We start from the raw sequence: 27449 nt of genomic DNA, 5'->3' as shown, positions 1-27449 counted from the left end.
GAGAAGAAGAAGAAGAAGAAGAAGAAGAAGAAGAAGAAGAAGAAGAAGAAGAAGAAGAAGAAGAAGAAGAAGAAGAGAAAAAGTGTATCTAGACAAACACATCTATTCATGTAGCAAATATTTATTTATTGATTTCTACCAAGTGGTAGGCATCAAGCTTGTGATGATTCTCATGATGAAAAAAATATATGTGGATAAAATTCAGGCTCTGCTATCAAAAGGTATTATCTGGTGGTCTGTTAATCCTTGGCAATGTAGTTGTGGCTGGGGCAGCTATGGAACACTTGGCTGGGTTTGTTCAGACCCAAAGACTTAGAAAGTGGAAAGGTCAGTCCAGCTAATTAAGGCTTCTTATTAATCTAGATAACCCATCAATCATGAAAATTTAAAAATAGATAGTGGGCAGGCTCCAAATAGACTATTGTCGCCACCATATTAAATAATTAAGTAATTTAAGTGCTTTTGGTGTGACCTCAATACCAGCTGGCTTATGGATCAGTAATTCAACAGGGAAATGACACATTACATTACAGATGGGCTTGAAAAGACCGAGAGACCAGGGAATCTGACTGAACTAAAATAGCAGATGCAGAACAGGGGTGATGGCTGTCGATGCTCGCTGTAAATACCACCGCCTTCTTGGCATGCCTGATAGTAATGATCTGACTGACATTTTGTCCCCTCTTTGTCTTGTTTGGGTGCTCGAAGGGGCCAAGGGGGAAAAGAGTCTAGCAAAATGGATATTATATATATATATGTATATATTATAATTAATATATATATTAAGATTTTATTTATTTATGACAGAGTGAGAGAGAGGCGGAGACACAGGCAGAGGGCAGAAGCAGGCTCCATGCAGGAAGCCCCATGTGGGACTTGATCCCGGGACTCTGGGATCATGCCCTGGGCCGAAGGCAGTCGCTCAACCGCTGAGCCACCCAGGGATCCCAGCAAAATGGGTTTATAGGAATAAAAGTTGGGATTCATATCAAACTACCTGATTCCTGGGATGGAAAGAAAAATAGAATTTGGCAGACTGCTGATTGTTCCCCCAATTTTATTCTTCTGTTTTTACAAAAGGAAGGAGTTTTAGCTAGGCATAAGGTGACTCATCTAGAAACTGAAAGTCTCAGACTCCTCACTGTAGGAAATGGCCTACTTCTTGCCAGGAGAATGTGAATAGAAGTGATGAGTTCAACTCTTGTGTCACTTTCTTAAAAGGAAATTGCTTGCCTTTCGTTTTTTCTCTTTGCCTCTCCCCATGACCGGGGCAGCCCAACTTTAACCATGCACGTAAACACAGCACCCTAGAAAGGGATGACAAGATGGAACAAACATTGTATGGGGCAGACTTCCCCATTAACCTGGACCACTCGCCTCTGAACTGTTACGTGAGAAACAATATTCTATCCTATTGGTTTGTTGATCTTTGAATGTCTCAGTTATAGCAGTTTAAATTGTAGGATGGGCCATCCACTGAATAAATATGTACTTGCATCAGGAACTAAAAACAATTCTTCTGATTATTGCTTCATCCAAGTCATTTTTTTCTCTCTCATTCTTTATCCCTAATTCCTTACCTTGCAAGTTTCAGTCCAATGCTAGGAAACGACATTTAGGCCCTGAACTCAGAGCCAGAGCAAAACTGGTGTGCATGTAGCTAGAGAATGTTCCAGAGTGAGTAACTTGAAAACAGTTGATGAAGACCTAGGGCCATTGTCTTGGAGCAGCCAGAAGCAAGGTGTCTGAAGTTGACTGTCTTGGTCAGGGAGTGTTGGGCCAGTTCTGAGGGCTGGAGGCAAGGGGACATTTCAAGAGCCTAAAAGAGGCAATGAAAAAGCAAGTTAGGGGTGCCTGAGTGGCTCAGTTGATTCAGGGTCTGACTCTTGATTTCAACTCAGGTCTTGATCTCAAGTCGTGAGACGGAGCCCCACATCGCACTCCATGCTCAACAGGGAGTCTGCTTGAGTTTCTCTCTCTCCCTCTGCTCCTCCCCCTGCTTGCACACTCATGCACACACACACTCTCTGTCTCTCTCTCAAATAAATAAATAAATAAATAAATAAATAAATAAATAAATCTTAAAAAAGAGAGAGAGAAAGAGAAGAGACTGGTGTGCTGAATAAAGGAAAAGGAGAATTTGGTCAAAAACAGTGGTTTTAAAAATTGCTCTGGAAATACTATACTTTAGTAAGTCAGTCTAGGTCCTCAATAAGTCTTGGATCATGATTTCTAATTCCTCTGCCTTCCTGAATCTGGATGTTAGCCTCAGCTGGTTCTCTCAGGCCACATGTCATCTTTACAAATATCTCTTATGTCCTTATCTTGCAAAAATGGCATGGATACTCTCTGCAGTAGAGTCACATGGTGTTAATGGTGTGTGTGTGTGGGGGGATATTTATTAAAAGCACTTATAAGTGGGGAAGTAACAAAGTGCACATGACTTTCTGAGCCTTCATGATCTCCCCAAGAGGGGTACTTGGGCAGGGTATTGGTTGGCCAAGGCCAAATGCAGAAAGGGTTCTACCATTGGCGCTTCCTGGTGGGGGAGGTGGCCTTGTTGGGGAGGTTGGGCATCTAGCCTCAGCCTGTCCTCCCACTGAGCTAACTCAGACCTGTTGAGCCAGATCTCTGCTAGGCTACTGAGAGAAGGTAGGAAATGCATATTTGAAGCCATCTGGATTTGTTTTCTTTGGTTAAGTCCAGGGTCCTCTAAATAAGAAGGAAATGCATTTTCCAATATGAGCATCAAAGAGTCATTTAACAGACCCTTCAATGCCTTGTTGGCCTGAAAAATTTTATGTACTCAATCCCAGAATCTTTCCCTTTTGCCACTTTGTTTCTTCAGATGGGCGAGTCACTACCAAGTGAATAATCATTCTGTGCTTGCACTGACTTCTGGAGACGTCACATATTGTCTTTATTTCTAGATGTTGAGTTATTTTCAACATCTACTCACTAACTATTGTTTTTTTTTTTTTTTTTTTTTTTTAAATACCACAGGCTAAGTGGCATTTTTTTTTTTAATTTTTATTTATTTATGATAGTCACAGAGAGAGAGAGAGAGGCAGAGACACAGGCAGAGGGAGAAGCAGGCTCCATGCACCGGGAGCCTGATGTGGGATTCGATCCCGGGTCTCCAGGATCGTGCCCTGGGCCAAAGGCAGGCGCCAAACCGCTGCGCCACCCAGGGATCCCTCACTAACTATTGTTAAAAGACAATTTATATAAGAAGAGTTAACACAACTCTATAAAAATGAACACATGTCAAAATTTTTATTTATCTCATTAATTAGCAAGAGGACTGGTAAGATGTGACAACTAGTTCATATGAGGATTTGATTTATAGAGATTTATATTTCTTATTGGACAAAAGGAATAGTTTGCATAGCTATGGACAGAAAAAATGTATTACTTTCAGCTTTTTACATGTTAATATCTACTTGCACAGAGTTGTAAAATAGCCTGGTCAAAGACAATCAAAGGCCACATCCCTATAGGGTGAGATAATCCCTAGAAGGTCCACTGGACAAGGTTTAGCATTTGATTACAAGGACACCCAATAATCTCTTTTGCCCATTTCAATATCTGACAGTTTCTCCTGGCAGACTTCCTTCCCCTTTGATCATATACAATTTCAAGATCATTCTAGGTCATTAAAAAAGCTGGTTTCAGGACGCCTGGGTGGCTCAGTGGTTAAGCGTCTGCCTTCAGCCCAGGGTGTGATCCTGGAGTCCTGGGATCGAGTCCCACATCAGGCTCCCTTCATGGAGCCTCTTTCTCCCTCTGCCTGTCTCTGCCTGTGTGTGTGTGTGTGTGTCTCATGAATAAATAAATAAAATCTTAAAAAAAAAAAGAGCTGGTCTCATTAGGTTTGGCTGATGTACTTAGGTGCATTGAGATTGTTGATTGATCAGAGAGGCCTCCTTCAGCTTGCTTTGTGAAATCTAGAGTCATACAGTATTAAACAGTCCCAAATTAACTTCTGTCTGGGAATGTTCATAAAGAATCTGAGACTGAACTCTGAAAAGCACATCTTATTTGCTGTCCCAAGACACTCCACCAAACTTTAGCTACCTTTACATTTGGGCAAATTCTTCTCTTCTTGAGGTTTCAAAAAACATAACAATGGCTTCCCTTCCTTACTACCTATCAGGCTGGACTCTATAAACTGTTTCAGGCCACGTTTCTTGGGAGGACTTTGTAAGCATTGACTCCATAATTACAGCCAAATTTTGTTCTTTATTCCTTTTAAGTTTTTAAAAAAGATTTTATTTTTGGGTAATCTCTACATCCAATGTGGGGCTCGAACTCACAACCCCAAGATCAAGAGTTGCATGGTCTACCTACTGAGCCAGCCAGGGGGTCCCCAAAGTTTGTTCTTTAAAATGGCTTGTCACATCCAGTCAAATCAACTATAATATTCCAGGCAAGGCCTTGATGGCATAACGGAGTCTTCTAATTATATCTGGTAAAAAGGAGGACAGATTCTTATTGAACATAAACAATTATATTGAAAAGTATAGAGACTAGGTAAGTTTCTGAATTCTGAAGAGGGTAATTAATTGTGTCAGTGAGAACCATATATCATTTTAAATGTTTCATTTTAGGTTTACAACAGCACAATTTATAAAATTATTGTGAATTACATATAGCATAAGAAGAAAAAGGAAAGGCTTCCTTGTACAACCAGTAAATAGGACATTAAAACAAATCAACAGTAATCCAAATAATCTCAATAAAACTTCCTGTACCAATTTGTTCAGTCTTATGTAATTAATTCTCATTCTGATGGATGCTGGGTTAGCAGTTTCATGAAACTGTCTGCTTCTCAACTATAAAGAGTCCTGGAAATCCTAAGTTCCAGCATTATGCTCCGAAAGTTATCCATGTCAGCTGAGACTTAAAGAGTCAATAGATTGACTGACCTATCGATTATAGCAGTCCTTGAACAAGCATTAGAGATAAATAAAAACTATCTATGATGTTTAAAATATTCAACTGAGTAAATTTTGAAGATTTTATTGGCTTTGTTCAATGATTCATGAATCAGGCAACATCTAATCTAGCAGATAGAAAGGAGCTCTGAGGACCTATATAAAATAACAGATTTGTATAAGCAGAAGGGGTGGGACAAGGAAGTTATACTAGACAAAAAAGTGGACTGGTTAGGGGTGCCCAGGTGGCTTAGTGGTTAAGCATCTGCCTTCTGCTCAGGTCATGATCCCAGGGTTCAGGGATGGGGATCAGTGGGGAGCCTGCTCCTCCTTCCCACTTGTGCTCTCTCTTGCTATCTCTCTGTCTCTCAAACAAATAAATAAACAAAATCTTAAAAAAAAAGTAGACTGGTTATTGCAACATTACTTTCCTTTAGGGGATGGTAAGGTCTCTATTAGGCAGATTATTAACTAGTGCTAATTAGGTGACTTCTGATTGACTGGTTTAAGATTCCATTTCTAGGAGGGCTGAAACTAAGTCTTGGTGACATGGAACTTATCATAAGTGACTCCATTTTGGACCCATTGCTCTTAACATTAGATAATACAGGCTTAATGGCTATTGCTAATTTATTATTGGTATTTTTTAAACATGAAAAGTCTGATGAAGTTCATAATACAAATAATACAGCTAATAAGAAAATTTGGTTCTTTCTGTGCAAAACAAAGACAAAAAAATCCTCTCCCTCCAGCCCTCCCAACCTCAATCATATAGACAACCTGCCCAGGTAGGAAGCCATGAGGTTTTGTGGCTTCAGCATAGGAGGGATTGGGGGCGGGGAGTTGTACAAATCCAGCCCTCAGCTAAAGCAAATAATAATGGCTGGAAGCTTAAAATAGATCCAGGGAGGAGCTCATTAACTTAGTATAGGAAGCAGTTCAGTATTTCTGGCATTTCTCATTTTGGAAATTGCTTTGGTCCGTTTTCCTTCTATTCATTTGAACCAGAAAATACAGATCTTTTACTAATATATTCACCACATCTAATGATGAACTAATCTAGACTGGATGAAATAATTGTTCAACAGGAACACAGGACTTCAACCTCAGTTCAGAAAATCCCTGACATCTGACGTAGGAGGATTTATAGGTTTAGTGGAAATTGCTTTCTCCTGCTCTCCAGATTACATACTGTGGGTTTATTTATTTATTTTTTTGCATGAGTAAACATCCTTGGAATAATGAACAGACCAATAATGTCTTAAGAGAGAAAAAAGAACATCCTTTTCCTTTTTGCTGTTTCTTGAGAGAACCATTTGGATTTGGAAACCCATGCTGGCTGTCCAGAATATGAAAGTTGGCGTCTTCCTTTTGTGGTGGGGATGGGTTTTGACCACTGAAGGCAGACAGCACTGGCAAGGAAGAGAAGCACACGAGATGTCTAAGAAAGGCAGGTGAGTGGACTCCTGGGGATAGAGCCTATGGTATTGTTCTGGAGTCCCTTCCAGCATATCGTGTTTTATGTGGATGCCTTTCCCCACCTTTTCCTTTTGTTCCCCTGCTCCCTCTCTTTTTTTTTTTTCCCTGCTCCCTCTCTTTTAGGAAGTTAGAATTATGCTGTTGTTTTTTTAATGATGCCAGATCAGATATACTGTTATTACTGCATATTCCTAAATCTCTTATGAATCATCCTAGGGGAAAGATAGACTCTGGAAAAAAGAATACATGCACCTTGTTTAAAAAAATTAAGGGCAATTATTTGATGTCTGCATTCTATGTTGGAATAAATCTGCAAATTCTCAAATAACTAAAGGGGTCTCTAATTAGTGAGAATGATCTTGTTAGTTCTAACTATTTCTGCTAGATTTGTGGGTCCCTTTTAACATCTTTTAAAAGAAAACCAGGCAGCTTTCTTCAAGCTGTATGGCTAGACAGATCATTAGATTGTCCCCTACTAATAAATGGGGGAGGGAGGTGCAGGGATAGACCTGCTTGCAGACCTGCTGCTCACTCATCATCAACGGTACGTGCTGCCCTCCCGGGACTAGCATCTGAGGCAGCAGCTTAGGCAGAGGCCCCTTTGGCACCTGTACCCACTCAAGCAGCATTGATGGCAGCGCTGGTCGTTAAGTGCACATCTGCTTGCCCAACATTCATCAATAAAATAGCACAGAGGGAGGAAACCTGACCCATCTCTCTCTTTACTGATGAGGAAATAGAGGCAGTAAGGGCATTCTTGCCTCTCAGTTCTTTGTCAGCCTTAGGTCCAAATTAAGCTTTGAGTCTCTTTATCTCTGGATATAAATATGAATAGAGGTCAGAAATATCAATTAGTGTGAAAGGAAACCCAGCTTTTTGCAGATCAGGGCTAGTGAGAGGGCTGGGTGGGTGGCTGACTCTTCAGTGTCCCCCTCCTGGAGTTGAGAGCCCTCCACACACGGGCTCACAAGCAGCCAGCTACGGCTCACAGCACTTGTTCCAGGTGCTTTACGACATCACAAAACCAGGAGCTGAAATACCCCAGGATCATGGGAAGTCCTGGGCACTGAGACTGCCGTGTACAAGCCACATGCCCTGGTTCTGTCAGAGTCAGAAGTTGCTTGGGCAAACAGTGGAATCCGTGGAGCGGTACAGCCATAGAGATTATCTGGACCAAATGTGCTCATGAGGATTAAAAGCAACCACAACGACAAACCCTATTGGTTGTCATCAGAAACTTCTCAGCCTCTCCCCTAAGCCAGAGTTGCAGTGGCAACCTATTGGTGAATACCAGGGATGAAGAGAAGTCCTAGAGAGTGAAATAGATTTTCTTTAAAAAATATTATTTGGGGGGCATCCCTGGTGGCTCAGCAGTTTAAGTGTCACCTTCAGCCCAGGGCATGATCCTGGAGACACAGGATCAAGTCCCACGTCAGGCTCCCTGCATACAGCCTGCTTCTCCCTCTGCCTGTGTCTCTGCCTCTCTGTCTCTGTGTGTGTGTGTGTGTCTCTCATGAATAAATAAATAAAAATCTTTTAAAAATTTTTAAAAATTAAAAAATATATTATTTGGGGCACTGGGTGATAAGGTCAGTTAAGCACATCATTCGGTTTTGGCTCAGGTTGTGATCTCAGGGTCATGGGAGCAACCCAGCAGGATGGAGCCCCATGTGGGAGCCTCTGTGCTCAGAGAGGAGTCTGCTTCAAGATTCTCTCCCTCTCCCTCTGCCTCTCCCCTTGGTTCTCTTTCTCTCTCAAATAAATTAATAAACAACCTTTAAAAAAATTTAAACATTATTTAAAAGAACTTTCATTTTTTATTATGAAAGTCATATGTGACTATTACTTAACATTTTCTTTTTTTAAGATTTTTATTTATTTATTCATGATAGACATAGAGAGAGGGAGAGGCAGAGACACAGGCAGAGGGAGAAGCAGGCTCCATGAAGGAAGCCCGACGCGGACTCCATCCCGGGACTCCAGGATCACACCCTGGGCCGAAGGAAGGTGCTAAACCGCAGAACCACCCAGGGATCTCCTACTTAACATTTTCAAAAATGGGAAAGATGTTTTAAAAACACAAAAATCATTCATAATCCCCAAACCCAGAAATTTATGAGTGTTAACATTGCTAGCATTTTTGTGTATTTTCTTTCAGCTTGTCTTTTCTTTTTCTTTTTCTTTTTCTTTTTTTTTTAAGATTTTATTTATTTATTCATGAGAGACAGAGAAGCAGAGACACAGGCAGAGGGAAAAGCAGGCTCCCTGTGGGAGCCTGATGTGGGACTTGATCTCAGGACCCCGGGATCACGACCTGAGCCAAAGACAGACGCCCAACCCACTGAGCCACTCAGGTGCCCCCAGCCTTTAATTTCTAAGCACATACTGACTATTAACTAGTCTGAGATTATTCTATATATATAGTTACATTTGTAACCTTAAGGTATTGAATGATTTTGTCTGCATGTTTAATTATATACAGTCTACATAATTATCATTTGAATGACTACATTATAATGTATAAAAATGCATGATTTATCACCATTTAAGCAGTTTCCTCTGTATTGTGGACTTTTAGTTGCTTCCTTTGTTATTATAAATATTGTGCACGATTATCTTTGTACATTAGGATTGTCTACAGACAGGATTTTCTTTTGTAAAATAAGCTCTATGCCCAACACGGGGCTTGAACCCACAACCCTGAGGTCGAGAGTCACGCGCTCTACTCACTGAGCCATCTAGGCAATCCTACGTATATGATTTTTAAATTTGGATAGACTCCTGGAAGTGTACTGGGTCAAATGGCACAAGAACTTTAAAGCTACAAATATATTTGGCCAAATTGCTTTCCAGAATGGTGGACCCAACTTCTATATCCGCCAGCCAGGTGGTTTTATTTTTATATAGCCTACATTCTTAAAGGGCTTACTTAATTTCATCCAGATTCTCAACTCTTAAATTGCTAGTTATTTGTATCCAGGTTTCTTTTCAATTTATACTAATGAAATGGGAAGCAAGGTGTGAGGGCAAGGCAAGTGAGATGCCTGCGGTGCAAGGTAGGCACTTTAAGGAGGCACTTGCATGGTCTGAGAATGGATGCCTCCTTAGGTTTTGTTCCTCACTTCCTCGCTCTAGTCTCCACTCTGGCAAATAACTCAAGTACTGTTTCCCAAGATCTCCATAGGAGGCACATCCAGGTGGGACCTTCCTCATAAATCATGCTTGGTAAATATGAGAATGCCACGGCACTGGGTAATGTTTCTAGAATGGGTCAATAGTTATTGTCTCTTCCTCCTCCCTGAAAGAATGGAGGCATAACCTACCTACACCACAGGCCATGGGACAAATGCCAGCTCTTGCTCTGGGCAGGCAAACTGATCTATCAGAAGCAGCAAGAATTGTTCTCATACTTGCTTTGGCATGCTAAAAAATTCAAGTTTATTCTGAAAGTAAAGTGGGTCTGAATAGCTTCAGCTGGTTTCCATTTTGGAGAGCTCACACTGGTGTCAGTATGGTAGAAGGATGGAAAGGGTGCTAGAGAGGAGTCAGAGAAAGTAATCCAGAGCCTATGCCTTAACCCAGGTGAGAGGTAGTGAAAGCCTGAAATAGGATATTAGTGGAAAGAACAGTGCGGGGGTGGGGGTGGAGGAATGGATCTGAGAGCTTTAAAGAGCTAGAATCATCAGAATTAGACTGGGTGGTAGACTAGCAGGTATTTGAATTGTGTGACCTGGTAGAGGGTGGTGCCAGGGAAAGGAGAGCAGGATGAGGAGCAGATTTGGGGCAAGAGGTGTTCATTATGAACACGTGGACCTGGATTTGCTTTCACAGATGCTAAGAGATAGCTGTCTAATTGGAGGCCTATAGGTCTGCAGCTCATGAGGGAAATCGGGCTTGGAGATGTAGACTTTTTTTTTTTTTTAAGATTTTATTTATTTATTCATGAGAGACACAGAGAGAGGCAGAGACATAGGCAGAGGGGAGCCTGTTGTGGGACTCAATCCCAGGACCCCAGGATCATGACCTGAGCCAAAGGCAGACACTCAACCACTGAGCCACCCAGGCATCCTTGGAGATGTAGATCTTATAGGAGTACTCATAGGTGGTGGTGGATGAGGTGACCCAAAAACAGCATGTCACATGAAATAAGAATAGGATCAAGGAAGAATCTTATGGAAAAGCAACATTTAAGGAGAGGAAAGAGGAAGAAGCCTTGGTGAAGGATGCTGGAAAATGAGGGACCAGAGAAATAGCTGTGTGACTGGAATTGAGAGGTGTCATAGATGCCAAGAGAGCCATTTATTTAACAGTTGTCAAATGCTCCTTAAAGGGCCAGCACCACACCCAGCGATGGGTGCTTCATCAATGACTAAATCAAATACAGCTTTTGCCCTCCAGAGGCTTACAGACTACGGAGGCATTCCAGGGAAGTGTCAAGGATTTCCAGAAGGAGGGAGAGAACAATAGGGTCATATTACACAAAGATACAGCCGCTAAGATCCACTGAGGACCTCAGAGAAGAGTGGCAGTGTGTTGAAGAGTGGGATGGGTATAGGTAACTTAGACGAGAAATTCAGCTGTGAATGGAAAGGCTGCAACTGATGAGGGTGAGACAGAGCCAGCTGGGTAAGAGCTCTCAGGCCAGAGGAGATGCAGCAGGTTCACATGCTGATGAGGGAAGGTGGGAGAAAGGCAATGATGATGATGATGATGATGATGATGATACATGAGATACTCACTGTCAAATCCCTGTCCTGACAAAGCACAAGCCAATGAATTATGGACTGGGTCTCTGACTGTCCTAAATATCTTGGAATTTGATTTTCTCCTGAGTAAGTAGTGTTCTCTCTTCATCTTGTCCTTTCATTCTCCAGATAGTTTGCTTAAACCTTTGATTCTCCTCTTTGTGCTGCTGGGTCTTGTCCAGTTCTGACTAATGGTTTCCTGAGACCTATACTTAGGTTTCTTCCCATGCTGATGACATCATTTCCTTTCCTTTTTGTCCTGCTCACTTCTTTTGCTGCTCCAATGCTTACCAGAGATGTCACCTTCTGAGGAGCCTTCATTGGCCTTCCTCCACCCCGCCTCTCAGTCTCAACTGGGCAACTTACTTCAAGGCTTCCACAGCCCCCGTCCAGCCCATCTCAGAGGACTAATCTCTCAACATTAGCACTCACTCCTCATCTGCCTCAGCTTCTAGACTATCAGCCTCCTGAGGGCTGTATTAGTCTACTGGGGCTGCCACAATAAATTACCACAGACTGAGTGGCCTAAACAATAGACAGTGATTCTCTCACGGGTCTGGAGGCTAGAAGCCCATGATCAATGTGTCAGGAAATTTGGTTTCTGGTGAAAGGCTTTCTTCCTGGCTTGTAGACAGCCTCCTTCTTGCTATGTCCTCAAATGGCCTTTTCTCTGTGGAAGATGCATCTCTAGTGTCTTCCTCTTCTTGTAAGGACACCAATCCTATTGTATCTGAGCTCCATTCTTCTGAACTCATTTAACCTTAATTACCTGCCTGAAGACCTATCTCCAAATACAGTCACACTGGGAGTTAAGGCTTTAACATATGGATTTGGGGGCGGGGGCACCGTCCAGTCCATAACAAGGGCTCAACTTGTACCTTTATCCTTGTCACCCCAAGTTCGAGTACGATATCTGGTACATAATAGATACTCAAGGAATGTTAAGCATAAATAAATGAGTGCATTCTAATTCTTGCTCTTTCTGTACTTCATTCATCCAACAAATTTATGTATTCACTACATTATGCTCCAGGCACTGTGCCCAAGGCTTGGGAAGCAATGGTGATCCCTTGAGATGCTGACAATTCAGTAGAGGTTACAGACATTAATAAAATAATTTTTACAGAATGTCAGAATTTCAAGGACCCTAGAAATCCCTTCATTTAAAGATGAGAAGAGCCCCAAAATATAAAATACTTATGCCAAGGTCATGCTACATCCCCTCAGAATTCATACCGCTTATTTCTCTATGTCCAGGGCCCTCCTCTCACCATCATCATGTGAAAACAGGACATTATATTGATGAATGTAAGATTCAGGTTGAACCATATGAAAATGTTTTTCTAGGTCAAAACCATTGAATGTCAGCCATTTTATGTAGTTCAAATATTTTCTTGCTTAATTTAGCAATCTTATAAAGTTAGTATCATTTCCCCATTTTATATAAAACTGAGGCATAGAAAGATCAAATAACCTGCCCAAGGTTCATGACTAGTTTGTGGCTATCCTGGGATTCACACTGAAGCCTGACTGATGTCAAATCTGAGCCCTTTCCTATACTGTAATCTGCCTCATTGAAAAAATTTCACCTCAAACAAGTGATTGTGACTTGTGATTACTGTGATATCAAGTCTTGTTATAGGCTTTTACTATCCTCTTTTCTGGGCCTGATCTTATTCCATTTCCAGGTGCAAGGGCAGGAGGTAGGGGTAGGTAGAGAAGTTCACTCAATAACTTCACTTACCAAATATGTTGTGAGCTATCTCGACAAACTCTTTGTTTTCTGGCCTTTTTTTTTTTTCTGGTTTTGTTTTTTAAAAATAGCTGGTTATTTAATTAGTGATGGGAATTCCACTTAAAAGATATTTACTGAGATTCTAAAGTGTTCAAAGGCACATAGGTACATAGTGAATAGAATATGATCAGTAAACAAAGGTTGCTCATAAAGCAGGTAACATTGGAATTAGAGACAGATTTGTACAAGTTAGAAAGTAGTTAAAGAACTATAATAAATGGGAAAAGTACAGCCTCAGAATCCTGAGAAAGAGAATAGGTGGGGGAAAAAATCAGAGCTTTAAATTAAAAGAAAGTAATCCAGTGTCTTCAAGTGGGAAGGCATAGGGAATTTATGTTGGGACGTATGTACAAGAGAAAAGAGATGATCTAGGTTGAGATTTTAGCTGAGAAGCAGGGGGACAGACATGACCTTTTGTCCCCTCCAAGGGCAACAGCATCCCAGGGCTTTGTGCTAAGGACCTGCCTCACGTTGATGGGAACAGGATTCAGGCATGGTGGCAAGAAGAAAGTTTGATCAAATGACCCTGAGTTAGGACATGGAGATAGGATCAGAAGCCACGTTGAAGCTGGGCTGGTCCCACCCACACCAGACATGAGCCCTGCTGGCTTTTGATTCCAGGTAGTTCAGGTCCCCCACAGGTGTGCAGACCTCAGGTGTCAGGGAGTGTTCCCACCCTGTATTAGTCAGGGTTCTCCAGAGAAACAGTAGGGGGCATGTAAATGTATCTATCTATCTGTATATCCAGCATTACATAGATATATTGTGCGACACAGATGTAGTATAATGTGTATGTATGTATGGAGAGAGAAGAAGGAGGAGGATTTATTTATTTGAAAGAATTGGCTCATGTGGTTGTGGGGGCTACCAAGTCTGGAAATTCAGCAGGAGTTGATGCTGCAGCTCAAGTCTGAAGGCAGTCTGGTGGTAGGTTTCCCTTTCTCAGAGGATCTCAGCCCTTTCTCCTAAGGCTTTCAAATGATTGGATGAGATCCACCCACATCACGAAGAGCAATCTGCTTTGCTTAAAGTCTATTGATGTAAATGTTAATCACATCTTTAAAAATATCTCACTGCAAGATCTAGGTTGGTGTTTAACCAAGAACTGGGTACCATGGCCTAGCAAAGTTGACACATAAAATTACCCATCATATATTCTTAGAGGTTATGGTTTGAAAAGCAGTTTATTGGTTACTTACCCCAAAATCCACCTAGTAAGAAATCAAAAGAAATAAACTAGTTTCTCTCAAAGGAAAACACGGAATACTTATTCATTATGTGCAAAAATCCACAGCCTCTATAGCAATTCAAGAAATATAAGTAACATTATGGTACCATCCTTATTAGATAAATAAAAATTAAATGCACACATGCACACACACACACACACACCCTGTACTGCTGTGTCTGTGAGGAAACCAAAACTGTATTTGTAGGGATCTGCTGTGCCCTGACCCTTCCTATATTGCCATCCACCCACAGGGCTAGAGCTATAAGGTACCTCTAGTACCTTAGGGACAATATGCCTTCTGGAATAGGCTTGAAAGGTCTCCAAGCTCCCCCATGGCCCAATCCCTTATCTCACAGCAGAGTAAACAGAAACGGACAGAAAGCAGAAATGTGTTGTGTTCTCTCATCAGCCAGAAAAGCTGGGTCTTGAGAGTGTGCTGGCTTCCTCACTGGCAGGTGTCCTTCCTGCTGCACCATATCATTGCCTCAAAGAGCAACATGTACACAGTCTCATAGCAGCCTTCCTCGGGGTGGGCACACTGGAGGGTAGCCCCATGTTCAATCTTGGGTAAGCAGAGGAGCAAACTCAGCGGGTCTGGCCCATGTCTCCTCCTTATTGCCACACTGGCCTCCTTGCTGCTCCTGGGGCACACCGATCAGCCCCACCTTATGGCCTCTGTCCTCGCGAGGACTCTGCTGGGAGCACTTTCTCCCATTGGCAGGTTGCTCCCTCATCTTCTTCAGGTCTCTGCTGGATTGTCACTTCCAGAGAAGTGTTCCCTGGCCACCCCTATAAGACAGCCAGCTTAGTACCCACTCCCAAACCCTTACTCTACTTGCCATCATAGCCCTAAATTTATGTTCCCATGAGGTAAGATGGAGCCCTGGATGTGTGTCCATGAGGATTTCCTTTGAAGTTTTGGCCTGGGCAGCAACAGTTATAGGCAACCCCAAGAATCCATCAACAAAGCTCCTAAGCTAGATGGGACAGTGATAAGAAGACTGGCTCCAAACAGTAAGAAGCCAGACCTGGAGCTGCCACATACTCCATGACTTGGGACAAGTCACTTGACATCCTCAAGTCTGTTTCTTCTGTAGAGTAGAGTCGGTTATGTCTGTCACCTCAGGGTTATTGTAAGGACTGTGCAAGCTGAAGTATGGAAGGTGCTTTGACTACTGTAAAGCTCAGTAAACCCCTAATGATCCTGGGCCTCACCTATGTCATCTTGTGATGGGCACCAATAAGAAACTCTCCTGCAGACCCTCATTCCACCAGGCACCCCTTAGGGCTCCTCACTGCTTGGAGGATGGTTACGCTATGCACACCACCCGGATCTGCCAATTGGAGGCCTCACCTAGGGAAAGGAAATCCGTTTAGGATGTCTTGCTCTGTCTGAGCTCTCATTGGTGTAATGCTATCGATGTGATGGGACACAGTAAGTTCCTAAGTTGTCTTTGTAATCAAAGTTCTAGCCCACGGCCAGGCATCATCCTGGAGCTTACTTCAGCAACTTTCATGCTACCCTTTTTCCTTCTTTGTCAATTTCAAGAAAGCATTTTCTCACCCTCAGTTCTCTGGCCTCTCTCTTATTTTCCAGATTTTTCTCTGCTGCAGAATCCTTGTATTTCCTGAGCAGTAATTCATCCTGGTCTGTAGACTTGAGTTCTATTTAAACAAAAATTAGAGCAGTGGTTCTCAACATTGGCCGAGGAGGTTTGAAAGCTATTGATGGCTGGGTCTCACCCCTGTTGTGGGTGTGGCCTGGAAGTTCCTTGGGTGACCCCAAAGTGCAGTTGAGCTGAGAAACCCCTAGTTAAGTGATCCTATGCCTGCATTTTTGCTATGCTGGGCAGCAACTCATTCATTTTACTGCTCCCTCCCTAATGCAGAGGCCAGTCTCTTTGAAGGAGATTGGATTCTGTTAGCAGAGTCTCAGCCTTACCTTAATCGTTTGCTAACATTGCTGCATCTCCTCCCAGCAGCATATTTCCCTCTGCACACTCTGCTGGCTCAAAATACAACTTTAAGGAAAGTTGGTTGTCTTTAGCACCTTTCTTAAGTATCACCTCATTTAAGCCTTGGCCTCCTTGGCACATTTCTCACGGGACCATTTGACTCTTTGGAATATACCTTTGGATTTGTGCTTCTTTTTCCTTTCAATTTACATATTTACAGACCCTCTGTGTCTTAGTTTCCTCATGTATAAAATGGGGATAATGATAAAACCTACTTCATAGGATTGTTATGAGGACTAAGCCAAGTTAATACATGTAATACGAGTTAACTTAGTACCTGGCAGATAATAAGGACTCAAGCAGTGCTAGTTATTCCTATCATTTGATGTGTGTCATACTTCATTTCAAGATTAACAATCCGGGCTGCCTGGGTGGCTCAGTAGGTAGAGCACACGAACCTTGATCTGGGGGTTGTGAGCTTGAGCCCCACATTGGGTGTAGAGCCTACTAAAAAAAATTAATAATCATACTCCTGGCTGGTAAAAAGATGCCAATGCCATGCAAAATATTTCGTGATATATTGTATTGAGTTTAAATGCAAGTTATACTGTCTCCTCTTTCTCTCTCTCAGAGGATAAGGGTATATGCAGATGGCAAAGATTATTCCTGAGTGGTTTTTATTTTCTCCTTTATGTTTATTTTTTTAAAAGATTTTATTTATTTATTCATGAGAGACAGAGAGAGAAAGAGGCAGAGACATAGGCAGAGGGAGAAGCAGGCTCCATGTGGGGAGCCTGATATGGGACCCGATCCCGGGACTCCAGGATCATGCCCTGAGCCAAAGGCAGATGCTCAACCTCTGAGCCACCCAGGCATCCCTCTCCTTTACGTTTAAATTTATTTCACAAACTTTTTTTTTTAAGATTTTATTTATTTATTCATGAAAGACACACAGAGAGAGGCAGAGACACAGGCAGAGGGAGAAGCAGGCTCCGTGCTGGGAGCCCAATGTGGGACTCAATCCCAGGTCTCCAGGATCAGGCCCTGGGCTGCAGGTGGCGCCAAACTGCTGCGCCACCGGGGCTGCCCATATTTTACAAACTTTTAACATGGGTACATAAGCAATAAAAATTTTTAATAAATCTTTTTAAAATTAACTAATTTATCTTAGATATTTTTTAAAAAAGATTTTGAGAGAGAGACTAAGCGTGCACCAGCAGGGGGCAGGGAGCAGAGGGAGAGAGAGAAGCAGACTCCCAGCTGAACGGGAAGCCCAATACAAGACTTGATCCTGGGACTTGGAGGTCATGACCTAAGCAGACGCTCAACTGACTGAACCAACCAGGCACCCCAGCAATAAAAAAGTTCCTTAAAAATATTAACAGCATTAATGAAAAAGACTTCAAGGATCCGGGATCCCTGGGTGGCGCAGTGGTTTGGCGCCTGCCTTTGGCCCAGGGCGCGATCCTGGAGACCTGGGATCGAATCCCACATCGGGCTGCCGGTGCATGGAGCCTGCTTCTCCCTCTGCCTGTGTCTCTGCCCCCCCCTCCCTCTCTCTATGTGACTATCATAAATAAATAAAAATTAAAAAAAAAAAAAAAGACTTCAAGGATCCTATTTATCAGTCTTTTCTAGGCTAGAATCTAAGCTTTGTGATGGGAGAGACAGTGGCATCTCAGAGCCCATCTCTGTTTTCAGGCTGGCCCAAAGCCAAAGAAAGAACTGAGTCAAGCTCAATTTCCATCTCAAGCCCTTCTCTTCTTTCAATTCCCTCTGCTTCCCTTTTCAGACACCCCTCTAGGGGGCTGATTCTTTTTTTTTTTTTTTTTTTAAGATTTTTATTTATCTATTTGAGAACGAGAGAGAGAGAGAGAGAGAGGATGAAAGAGAGAGAAATAACGAGCAGGAGTGAGGGGCAGAGGGAGAAGCAGACCCTTGACTGGGCAGGGAGCCCGACACGGGGTTTGATCCCCGGACTCCAGGATCATGACCTGAGCCAAAGGCAGACACCTCACCGATTGAGCCACCCAGGCTCTCCTAGGGGCTGATTCCTTCCTTCATTCCACTAACATGTCAAGAAGCCACAGGGGCCCAGCACTGTACAAGGTGCTAAAGATAAAGAAGACTGCCTCAGTGGCCTGTGACCTCATCCCGCCCTCGCTGACCAGCAGTTGTGATGGCTTGTAGCCCCAAAGACAGCCCTCCCTGCAATCTTAGCTCTTGCCTACTGCTGGGACCCACTCCGGGGACCCACATCTGTCAAGTTCCTGCCTCTGCTCCCCTTTGCTGCAGATAAGTGATAGAATCCTTATGCATCAGTCCTGATGTTTGTGCATCAGGCGAGTCCCGGCGAAAACAGCATTGCACTCAAAAGGGCTTAACCAATAATTGAATAAAGGGACCACTCACAGAGCTGTGGGCAAGGTTCAAGGCACCAACCAGGCATGCCAATGTCCTTGAGGACAAGCAACAGCAGGAAGCTATGGCTACCCACAGTCCTGGAGAGCACATGGTATTATTGGAGCTTATTGAAGATACTGTGATTATCTGTGATCACAGAGCAACACAGACATTGCTAGTCCTTGGCACTGAGGCAGGAAGAGAATGAGGAATAAATGCCCTGCTCTGTTATATCCTGCCAGTGCCCATTTGGCTGAAACCACACGCCAGGGGGGCAAGGATGCCCAAGTGATACAGTCCACCTGGCCAAGTGTTACTCTCTGTAGTAACAGTTTCATGGTAGGTTCAAGTTAAGGATGGTGTCAATCTCAGGTCAGGGTAAACTACTGGGGCAGATATTTTAAGTCAGACCTCCTCAGACTAGTCTTTCCGAGTAATTCATTCTCCAAATCCTTGCTCCTGTGGGTACTGGGAAAATGCTCATCAAAAGGCTAAATTAATACATTGACGCTTCATAGTTATTTTTTTTCTTTCACATTTTATTCTGACTCTATTGGAAGTAGATCTGAAGGATGAGGAGTGCTTTGTTGATTTGAGACCTGTCTCTAGCACACAGGTTTGTTTTTAATTCCCATCATAGACAGAGACAACAACCAGAAGTACACAGAGATGCCAACAAGTAAGACAGGCATGGCCATAAATGCATGCACACCATTCTAAAGATGTCTCTTCCCCATGCCTCAACTGTGGTGATTTTCAGCAACAACCCCCTCCGTTGGCCATGGAGCAGAAGGCAGAAAGTGGGGGACCAGAGGATGGGAGAACTGGAAGGGAAAAGATGGTGGGCGCCCAGCTCCAGCTGGGTGAGAGAGGATGAGGGAAGTGATGGGGTCCAGTTTTCCTCCTCTCCAAGTCCCCAGCTTCTTCCTCTTTTACATTCATAAGCAGTGTAGGCTGGTTCTGTTTCACTAGTTTAAATTCTTTCCCTGGACTGCTTCCCTTGCTACGAGCACAGTAATTTCCTTACTTGGGATGGAAACTTCCTTGTCAGCTCAGTAATGACAGTGGCTCTTTCCATTTGTATACCCTTTAGAGTCTGAAGAGTACTCCCACACGTTATCTCATCTACGCTTTGCACCCCTTGTCAGGTCACAGGGCTTTACCTTTTATTGGTTGAGGAAATCTCAGGAAACAAATTGCCTAAAGGCACAGAGCAGTCAGCATCAGACATTTTTGTCTCTCAGCCACATTTCCTTCCAAAATGATGAAAGGTTTCTTCAAGAGAGAAGATGGCAAAGAACTTAAAGGTGGAGTAAGGTTGTTATAAAGGAGGCAAGTGTGTATATCGAGGATAAAATGAACCAGGGTGGTGGCTCTCTCAAGGCGCTGTCTCCACACGGGTGGCATCAGTGACATCTGGGAACTTCTTAGAGATGCAAATTCTTGAGCCTCAGCCCAGACCTACTGAATCAGAAACATCAGAGGAAAGGGGAGGCTCAGGAACCTAAGTTTGAATAAGCCTAGGACATACTGATGCAGGCCAAAGTTTGGGAACCACTGAATCCAGGGGAAAGGAGGTGTGTGTGGTGGGACCATAAGGAGAACACATGCCTGGTGTTAGCATAAGAAGGAGTGTGGGGGGGGGAGCACTTGGGTGGCTCAGTGGTTGAGCATCTGCCTTTGGCTCAGGTCATGATCCTGGGGTCCTAGGATTGAGTCCTGCATCAGGCTCTCCATGGGGAGCCTACTTCTCCCTCTGCTTCTCCCTCTATGTCTTTACCTCTCTCTGTGTGTCTCTCATGAATAAATAAATAAATAAAATCTTTAGGAAAAAAAAAGAAGGAGCTGGGAAGGGAGTCAATTATTTCCGTGGATTCTAAAGATGGTGCTGATGGGTGAATGAAGGCCATTCAAGGCCACTGCAGCATTTTTTGTAATAGCAGAAGACTAGAAAAAACCCAGCTGTCCACCAATAGAGGATGGTTACACAAATTGTGGTGCATCCATGTACTGGAACACTATGCAGCGTAAAGCAGAATAAGAGACTTGGGATATTTAGATATGGAAAAAAATAATCCAAAGTATATTTAAATAAAAAAGAAAAAGTAGGAGAGTTTATATAATATGTTAACTTTGGGTTTTAAAAAGGGAAGAACTAAGAACATATACTTGTACTAACTTGTACCTACAAGAAACTCTGGGCAGAAACAAGAAATCATTCAGAGAGGTACCTGTGGATGGGGGAATAGGGTAGATGGAAGCAGAGATAGGATGTCAACTGTTCACTGCATTTCCCTTCCTAAAATTGTCCAATCCTGTAAATATATTATCTGTTTAGAAAAAGTAAAAATAAATAAAAAGAGCAGTGGGTGCAATTCAGCAGCAGAAGAACAAGAAGCTGCCTCCTGTGGAACAGGGATGGTGGGTATTTCCAAGGAAAAGTGTATCCTCTTTGTACAGAATGAGCCAACAGAGGTCAAGGGTACCAAGCTCTGTCCACACCCACTGTCTCCTCCCTCCAGCTCAAACCCTTCCAGAATGGGCGAAGTGCTTTGGGGGGTGTTTAGACTCTTAATAAGATTTTAAAAATACCAGTCACCAAGCCCCATTCCCAGAGCACCCAAATCCAAATCTCTGAGGTGGGGCCTGGGCATTTGTTTTGTTTGTGTTTGTTTGAGAGAGAGAGAGAGAGAGCGAGCAAACCAGCAAGGATAGGAGGGGCAGAAGGAGAGGGAGAGAGAATCTCAAGCAAGCTCTGCACTGAACTCAGAGTCTGTCTCTGGGCTCAATTTCACAACCCTGAGATCATGACCTGAGCTGAAATCAAGAGTTGGACGTATAACTGACTGAGCCACCAAGGGAGCCCTAGGCACTGGTATTTTTAAAGCTCCTCAATTATGATTCTGAACCACTGTCTTGGACCTTCTGGGTCAAGTCATTTATCCAGAAAGCTGGAGAGAGAGAGGAAGAGAAGATATCCAGTAGCTAAAAAGAAGAAATAAGGGCAGCCTGGGTGGCTTAGCGGTTTAAGCGCCTGCCTTCTGCCCAGAGTGTGATCCTGGAGTCCTAGGATTGAGTCCCACATCAGGCTCCCTGCATGGAGCCTGCTCCTCCCTCTGCCTGTGTCTCTCCTCTCTCTCTCTCTCTGTGTCTCTCATGAATAAATAAATAAAATCATTAAAAAATAAAAAAAAAGAAAGAAACATGTAGGGTCCACTTAACCGTGGATTCTTAAAATATAAATAAATAAATAAATAACATAAAAAGAAGAAATAACACATCTTTTGAACCTGTCAAGATCAAATCTGAATGCAATTTTTAAAAAAATCTGTCTTGATGGGAATATGTGATGAACCTGTTTCTCCCCCCTTGGCAGCCCAATTCTGAAGCGAAGCCCTGATATCACCAAATCGCCATTGACCAAGTCAGAGCAGCTGCTGAGGATAGACGACCATGATTTCAGCATGAGGCCCGGCTTTGGAGGTATGAGACATGCCCTTGTGGTGGCCTTCTTCTGTCTTCAGGTCTGTCCACTTGTCCATGGATAGAAATCAAACCAAGGGGCCACCTCACTTTGCTCTCCCCCAATGGAGGTCTGCCTCCGTTGGGCTTGGGGATCAAGACGGAGCCCACAGCATCACCCCTGCTCAGCCCCGCCAAGGGCTCTGCTGAGCACATTCCCAGGTTAGGCTAGGCTAACTGAGCTGTCCTTAGGCCACTGCTCCTGACAAGGAAGGCTGGGGATCAGTGAGGCCAGCAAGTGGCTGTGGGAAGGGCCAGGGGAAGACCGGGTGGCTGCAGCCCAAAGCTGCCTCCTGCAAATGCTCTGAAATAACAACCTTGGACTAAATTCATGCTCATCTGGGAGCTGGCAGACGGAACTGTGGGTGTGTATCCGAGGGCAGAGTGTGGTCTGCTGGGTTTAATTAAATGAAAATAGCTTGAGAAAAAAATGATGTAGTGCAGAGGGCTGTCACAGCCTCTGAGGCTTAGCCTGTAGCTGGCGGATTTCAGCCGTCTCAGTGTCAAATAGGGTTTTCATCCATACAGGTTTCTTCCTGGAAGAAAATGTTTATTTTAGAAATAGTTCTCATGTTTTTATTTCTGCCGGCCACCTTCACCCAAAGAATAAACAGATTCTAGAAGGGAGTCTCTATTCCATCCATAACCTGCTGCTCTTGGTGCAAATCTACCTCAATCCATGATAATCCAAGTTGTGTTCCATGGCTGCCCCAAACACCTGGAGGCAGGGAGGGAAAGGGGCAGTAATCTACTCCCTTTATAATCTTTTCCTTCTCTTGATGAATATTAAGTTTTCATTGCCTAGAAATGCAAAAAAAAAAAAAAAAATCTAACGTTTCAAGGCCACCCTGCTGCATCCCTTGGAAGCTATTCCATCATGTGGCAAAGATGCAGATCTGTGGGTTTGGTCGATGACCTGCATGTGACTTTGGTTCTGGGTGTCTATTTACCAAGCAGTGCCTTTCTCATAGCCAGACAGAGACAATGGCTTCCATGATAAAATCAGGAGACAAATATAAAAAATAAAGTGGGGGACTTCGTGCTAGGGAGTAACTCCTTAGATAAGGCCCAGCTTTGAGCTAGGTCTTCATTGTACCTTTAGATGAGCATGTGTAACCAAAGAAGAAAGCTTTATTGGAATCTCATCATTTCAGAATCACCTGAATGATTCAGGTGAAAACAAAACACTTATTTTTTTTAAACTTTTGTTGGAGTATTCCAGGGAGCCACCCATGATTCAACCCTTTGATTCCTGGTTTCATTTCAGCTTGACATGTGGGGACACCAAACCTTCAAATCTGGCAGGAAGCTGAGGAACGGGTTCCAGGGGGAATGCTCCTCATGCCTGTCTTTTCCACAGTAAAAATTCAAGTAAAAAGAATCCATATTATTTCCATGCCCTGTTTGCAGGTCCGGCCATTCCTGTTGGTGTGGATGTGCAGGTGGAGAGCTTGGACAGCATCTCGGAGGTCGACATGGTAAGTGCTTCCATTTCAGGGACTGCGGGCAGGTGGATTCACACACACGGGGGCCTGTGCTGGGCTGGGAAGTGCACACACCCGAACTCGCTGGGTCTCACAACTCCGTGGGCAATGGGAATGCCCACAATCATGTAGGTGGCTCCGGAAGGTTAAGACACTTGCCCGAAGCCATCCAATTGGTGTGAGGCAGAGCCAATGACAAAGTTGATCTCCCTCCACACTAAACTCTTGCTACTGGGATGTGTTCTCTGGGCAAAGGCTGTCAAACATGAACAGTGGGGTCCAAGGAGGCAGCTGTCAAATAGCCAGATGTTCTTCAGCTGTAGATCCTATATTTAGCTGTGGAAATGCAGAAAAACTGCTGAAAAGTGTCCTTTTCCCCCCTTTTTAGTGGGTTTAGATGTGAAAATAGAATGTTCTACAACTCCTTGACTTACAGGACTTTTAAAGCCTTATGTTAGCTTGGGTTCTCCAAAAAGCAGACTTGAGAGAAGCATTCTAGCACAAGAGGTTTATTTGGGAGGTGATTCCCTATGACTCAGCAAGACAGCAGGGGTGGGAGACAGGGATAGGGGAAACAGGGATAGGGAGGAAGCAAAACAGCCTGTGCCCTCAAACCAGTTACTACTGTGAATCTCAGTCCCACTGGGGGAACTCTGAGAGTCAGCAAAGAATACACCTCAGGGTTATCCCAGCTGAGGGGCCAGGGAGCTGGGGTGTTTATCCAGCCCTCCCACCCCCTCCACTCCCCAAACATGGTGAGGGTCACCAGTGCTGGCAGTACCACCTTGTCAGTGTGGAAGCAGATGCCAGGGCATGGGGTGGGGTTCTGCTGGAGGCCTCTGGCTGAGTCCCTCCCCTGAAGCCCTCCAACTGCTGCTGCCAACCCCAGGGACTAGACGCAGGCCCTCGACTCTGCTGTTTCATTCCCAGCCAGGTGATGGCTCCATGGGGTGCACAACGTCCCGCTGACACCCAGTAGGTTCAGTGTGTGGGGTTCCCCTCTCTGCCCCCCGCCCCCAGGACTTCACGATGACCCTCTACCTGAGGCACTACTGGAAGGATGAGAGGCTGTCCTTCCCAAGCACCAACAACCTCAGCATGACCTTTGACGGCCGGCTGGTCAAGAAGATCTGGGTCCCTGACATGTTTTTCGTGCACTCCAAGCGCTCCTTCATCCACGACACCACCACAGACAACGTCATGCTGCGGGTGCAACCCGACGGCAAAGTGCTCTACAGCCTCCGGTAAGGCCTGGCAGCCTGTGACCTTTTGGCTTTCCAATGGCCAGCTTCTAACTTCTCGGGAGATGTCACCTTTTCAACTGTCAAGGGACGCCAATTTTACACACGAGAAAAAAATTGTAAGGAAGTTTTAGTCTCAGAAACACATTGGCAGAAATTTCTCAAGCTGATACTTATGATTTATGCCTTATCTCGCGTGTTATATTTTCATTTAAAAAACTTTAATGAAAGTTTTATTGGTTTAGACTCTAGTGGGAATCAATGAAATAGAGTTGACAAAATTCTTCTGAAGGACTTGCCTCCTTAGATGTCTCAATTCCTGTTTTTTTTTCAGGTATAGTTTAGAACTTGGGCTAAAAAGAATTCTTTTACTTTACCTGGCCAGCCAGGCTTGTTTGCTATCCTTTCTCACCATGGTATCCTACTTGAGAAACTATGGAAATCCCGGGTCACTTTATGACTTTTTTATTTTTATTTTTAAGAGATACAGAGAGAAAGAGAGAGAGAGAGAGAGGCAGAGGGAGAAGCAGGCTCCACGTAGGGAGCCCAATGTGGGACTCGATCCCAGGACTCTAGGATCATGCCCTGGGCTGAAGGCAGGCGCTAAACCACAGAGCCACCCAGGGATCCCACGCTTTATGACTTTTAAATAGCATTCTGAGCATCACTTTTAAAATATAAAGAATATAATCTTTTTTTCTTATGTGCTCAGATGCCTTAGAAATGTTCAGGTGCTCATTAATCACTGACCTGGAGGAGCTTTCCTTAAACACAGGAGCCACAGCAGGGCTTTCCCTACTTGACCAGCTTTAGAAACTCCAGGTGGGGCAGCCAGGTGGCTCAGCGGTTTAGCGCCGCCTTTGGCCCAGGGCCTGACCCTGGAGACCTGGGATCAAGTCCCATGTGAGGCTCCCTGCATGAAGCCTGCCTCTCTCTCTCTCCCTCCCTCCCTCCCTCCCCGTGTGTCTCTCATGGATAAATAAACAAAACCTTTAAAAAGAGAAAGACAAAAAAAAAAAAAAAAAAAAGAGAAAGACAGACAGACAGAAAGAAAGAAACTGAAGGTGGCCAAAGCTCCACCAGGGAGGATGTGTGGAGTTGAGCTGCAGGCCTTCCCAGAGAAGGGGCTGTGCCTGCTGTGATTTACTCCTCCTGTGCCACACTGAAGGTGCATTTTAGTTTTACAGACTTCGTTTTGGAAAAGACGAATCCCTACCCCAGTGTCTAAGGAAGGGGATGCCTAGACAGTGGCACAGTGTATCTTTTGAGTCAAAGATGGCAGTGTTGGGACGCCTGGGTGGCTCAGTGGTTGAGCATCTGCCTTAGGCTCAGGGCGTGGTCCTGGAGTCTCGGGATCCAGTCCCACATTGGGCTTCCTGCATGGAGCCTGCTTCTCCCTCTGCCTATATCTCTGCCTCTCTCTCTCTCTCTCTTTGTATCTCTCATGAATAAATAAATAAATCTTAAAAAAAAAAAAAAAACAGATGGCAATGTTGAAGCTGAATTTTTTGCCCCTACCCTCCAAGGTATTTATGATGATTCCTCATTAGTCATTTTGGCTTGGCACCTAAGCAATTAGTTACTAGACTCAGAGTGGAGTTATGGGGTTTTCCTCTCCGTGAATTGAAATGCCTCCCCCCATGGAAGTACTCAGGAGGGTCAAGGATGTGTAATCCCTCCCCCCAGCCATGTTGGATTGGTTTTCCCTGGAGTCTCACATCCGAGGCAGCTGACAAGTCATCCTTAAGCTCAAAAACCATCAACAAAACAACACAACCCGATGGTACCACCAGGGACACAAAAGACTAGACCGTAATGCATGTGAACACTGGTGTGCTGGTAAATGTTTAACAACTGGTTGCCTGGGGTTAATGTATAGACATATGTATGTGGACGTAAGTTTCTTATAAACATGACTGATAAAAAGAATGTACATGATTTATAAGTGAAACAATATATATAATACTTTCTGTTATAAATCCCATACACTTATAACTTCAGTACTTATAACTTCAGTATAATTTCCCATTTCTTATAAAATTCCATTATTATTTCTTCTGGTTTTATTGAGATATAATTGACCTATAACCTACTATTATTTTTTATGATTCTATTGCCAACAATAATCCAAAAAAATCAGGCTATGAATAAATGTTTGTAAGCATTTTTGTGATTATGTGACTTACAAATGAGTGTAGATCTGATCAATGATTGTTGATATTTTTTGTTTCTTATATATTTTTTTAAGTAATCTTTACACTCAACATGGAGTTCTAACTCACAGCCCCGAGATCAAGAGTCTCATGCTCTACCAACTGAACCAGCCAGACACCCCTATTTTTGTTTTCTTTAATAAGACAAAAATGAAACAACCAAGAACTATGCAGGAACTTCATTCATTCATCAAAGACATAGCAACTTCCTTGCTGAATTGGATAATAGCTTTTAAATATTGGAAGACATATCCTTAATTTTTTGTACTATTTATGTATAATAGCAAAAGATAAAGCACACTTTTAGGTTTTTTTAAAAATATTTTATTTATTTATTCATGAGAGACACAGAGAGAGAGGCAGAGACATAGGCAGAGGGAGAAGTAGGCTCCTCGCAGGGAGTCCAATGTGGGACTTGATCCTGAGACTTTGGGATCATGCCCT

General features: G+C 43.5%; 1 protein-coding gene across 2 annotated transcripts in view; it reads left to right on the top strand.

Moving 5' to 3' along the window:
• Nucleotides 1–27449, top strand: part of GABRR1 (gamma-aminobutyric acid type A receptor subunit rho1) — a 58684-nt gene that overhangs the window by 17253 nt on the left and 13982 nt on the right. The window contains exons 2-5 of one of the 2 annotated variants that reach the window (XM_038553358.1): nucleotides 6248–6391; nucleotides 21922–22028; nucleotides 23478–23545; nucleotides 24572–24795. In XM_038553358.1, coding sequence (XP_038409286.1) covers nucleotides 6248–6391; nucleotides 21922–22028; nucleotides 23478–23545; nucleotides 24572–24795 — 543 coding nt within the window. The remainder of the gene's footprint in view (nucleotides 1–6247; nucleotides 6392–21921; nucleotides 22029–23477; nucleotides 23546–24571; nucleotides 24796–27449) is intronic. The other variant, XM_038553359.1, reaches the window with a different exon arrangement.

The sequence above is a fragment of the Canis lupus genome, chromosome 12 (assembly GCF_011100685.1).
Source record: "Canis lupus familiaris isolate Mischka breed German Shepherd chromosome 12, alternate assembly UU_Cfam_GSD_1.0, whole genome shotgun sequence".
NCBI classification, from domain to species: domain Eukaryota; kingdom Metazoa; phylum Chordata; class Mammalia; order Carnivora; family Canidae; genus Canis; species Canis lupus.
The sequence above is the reverse complement of the archived record's forward strand: the minus strand, read 5'-3'. Positions and strand labels throughout refer to the sequence as shown.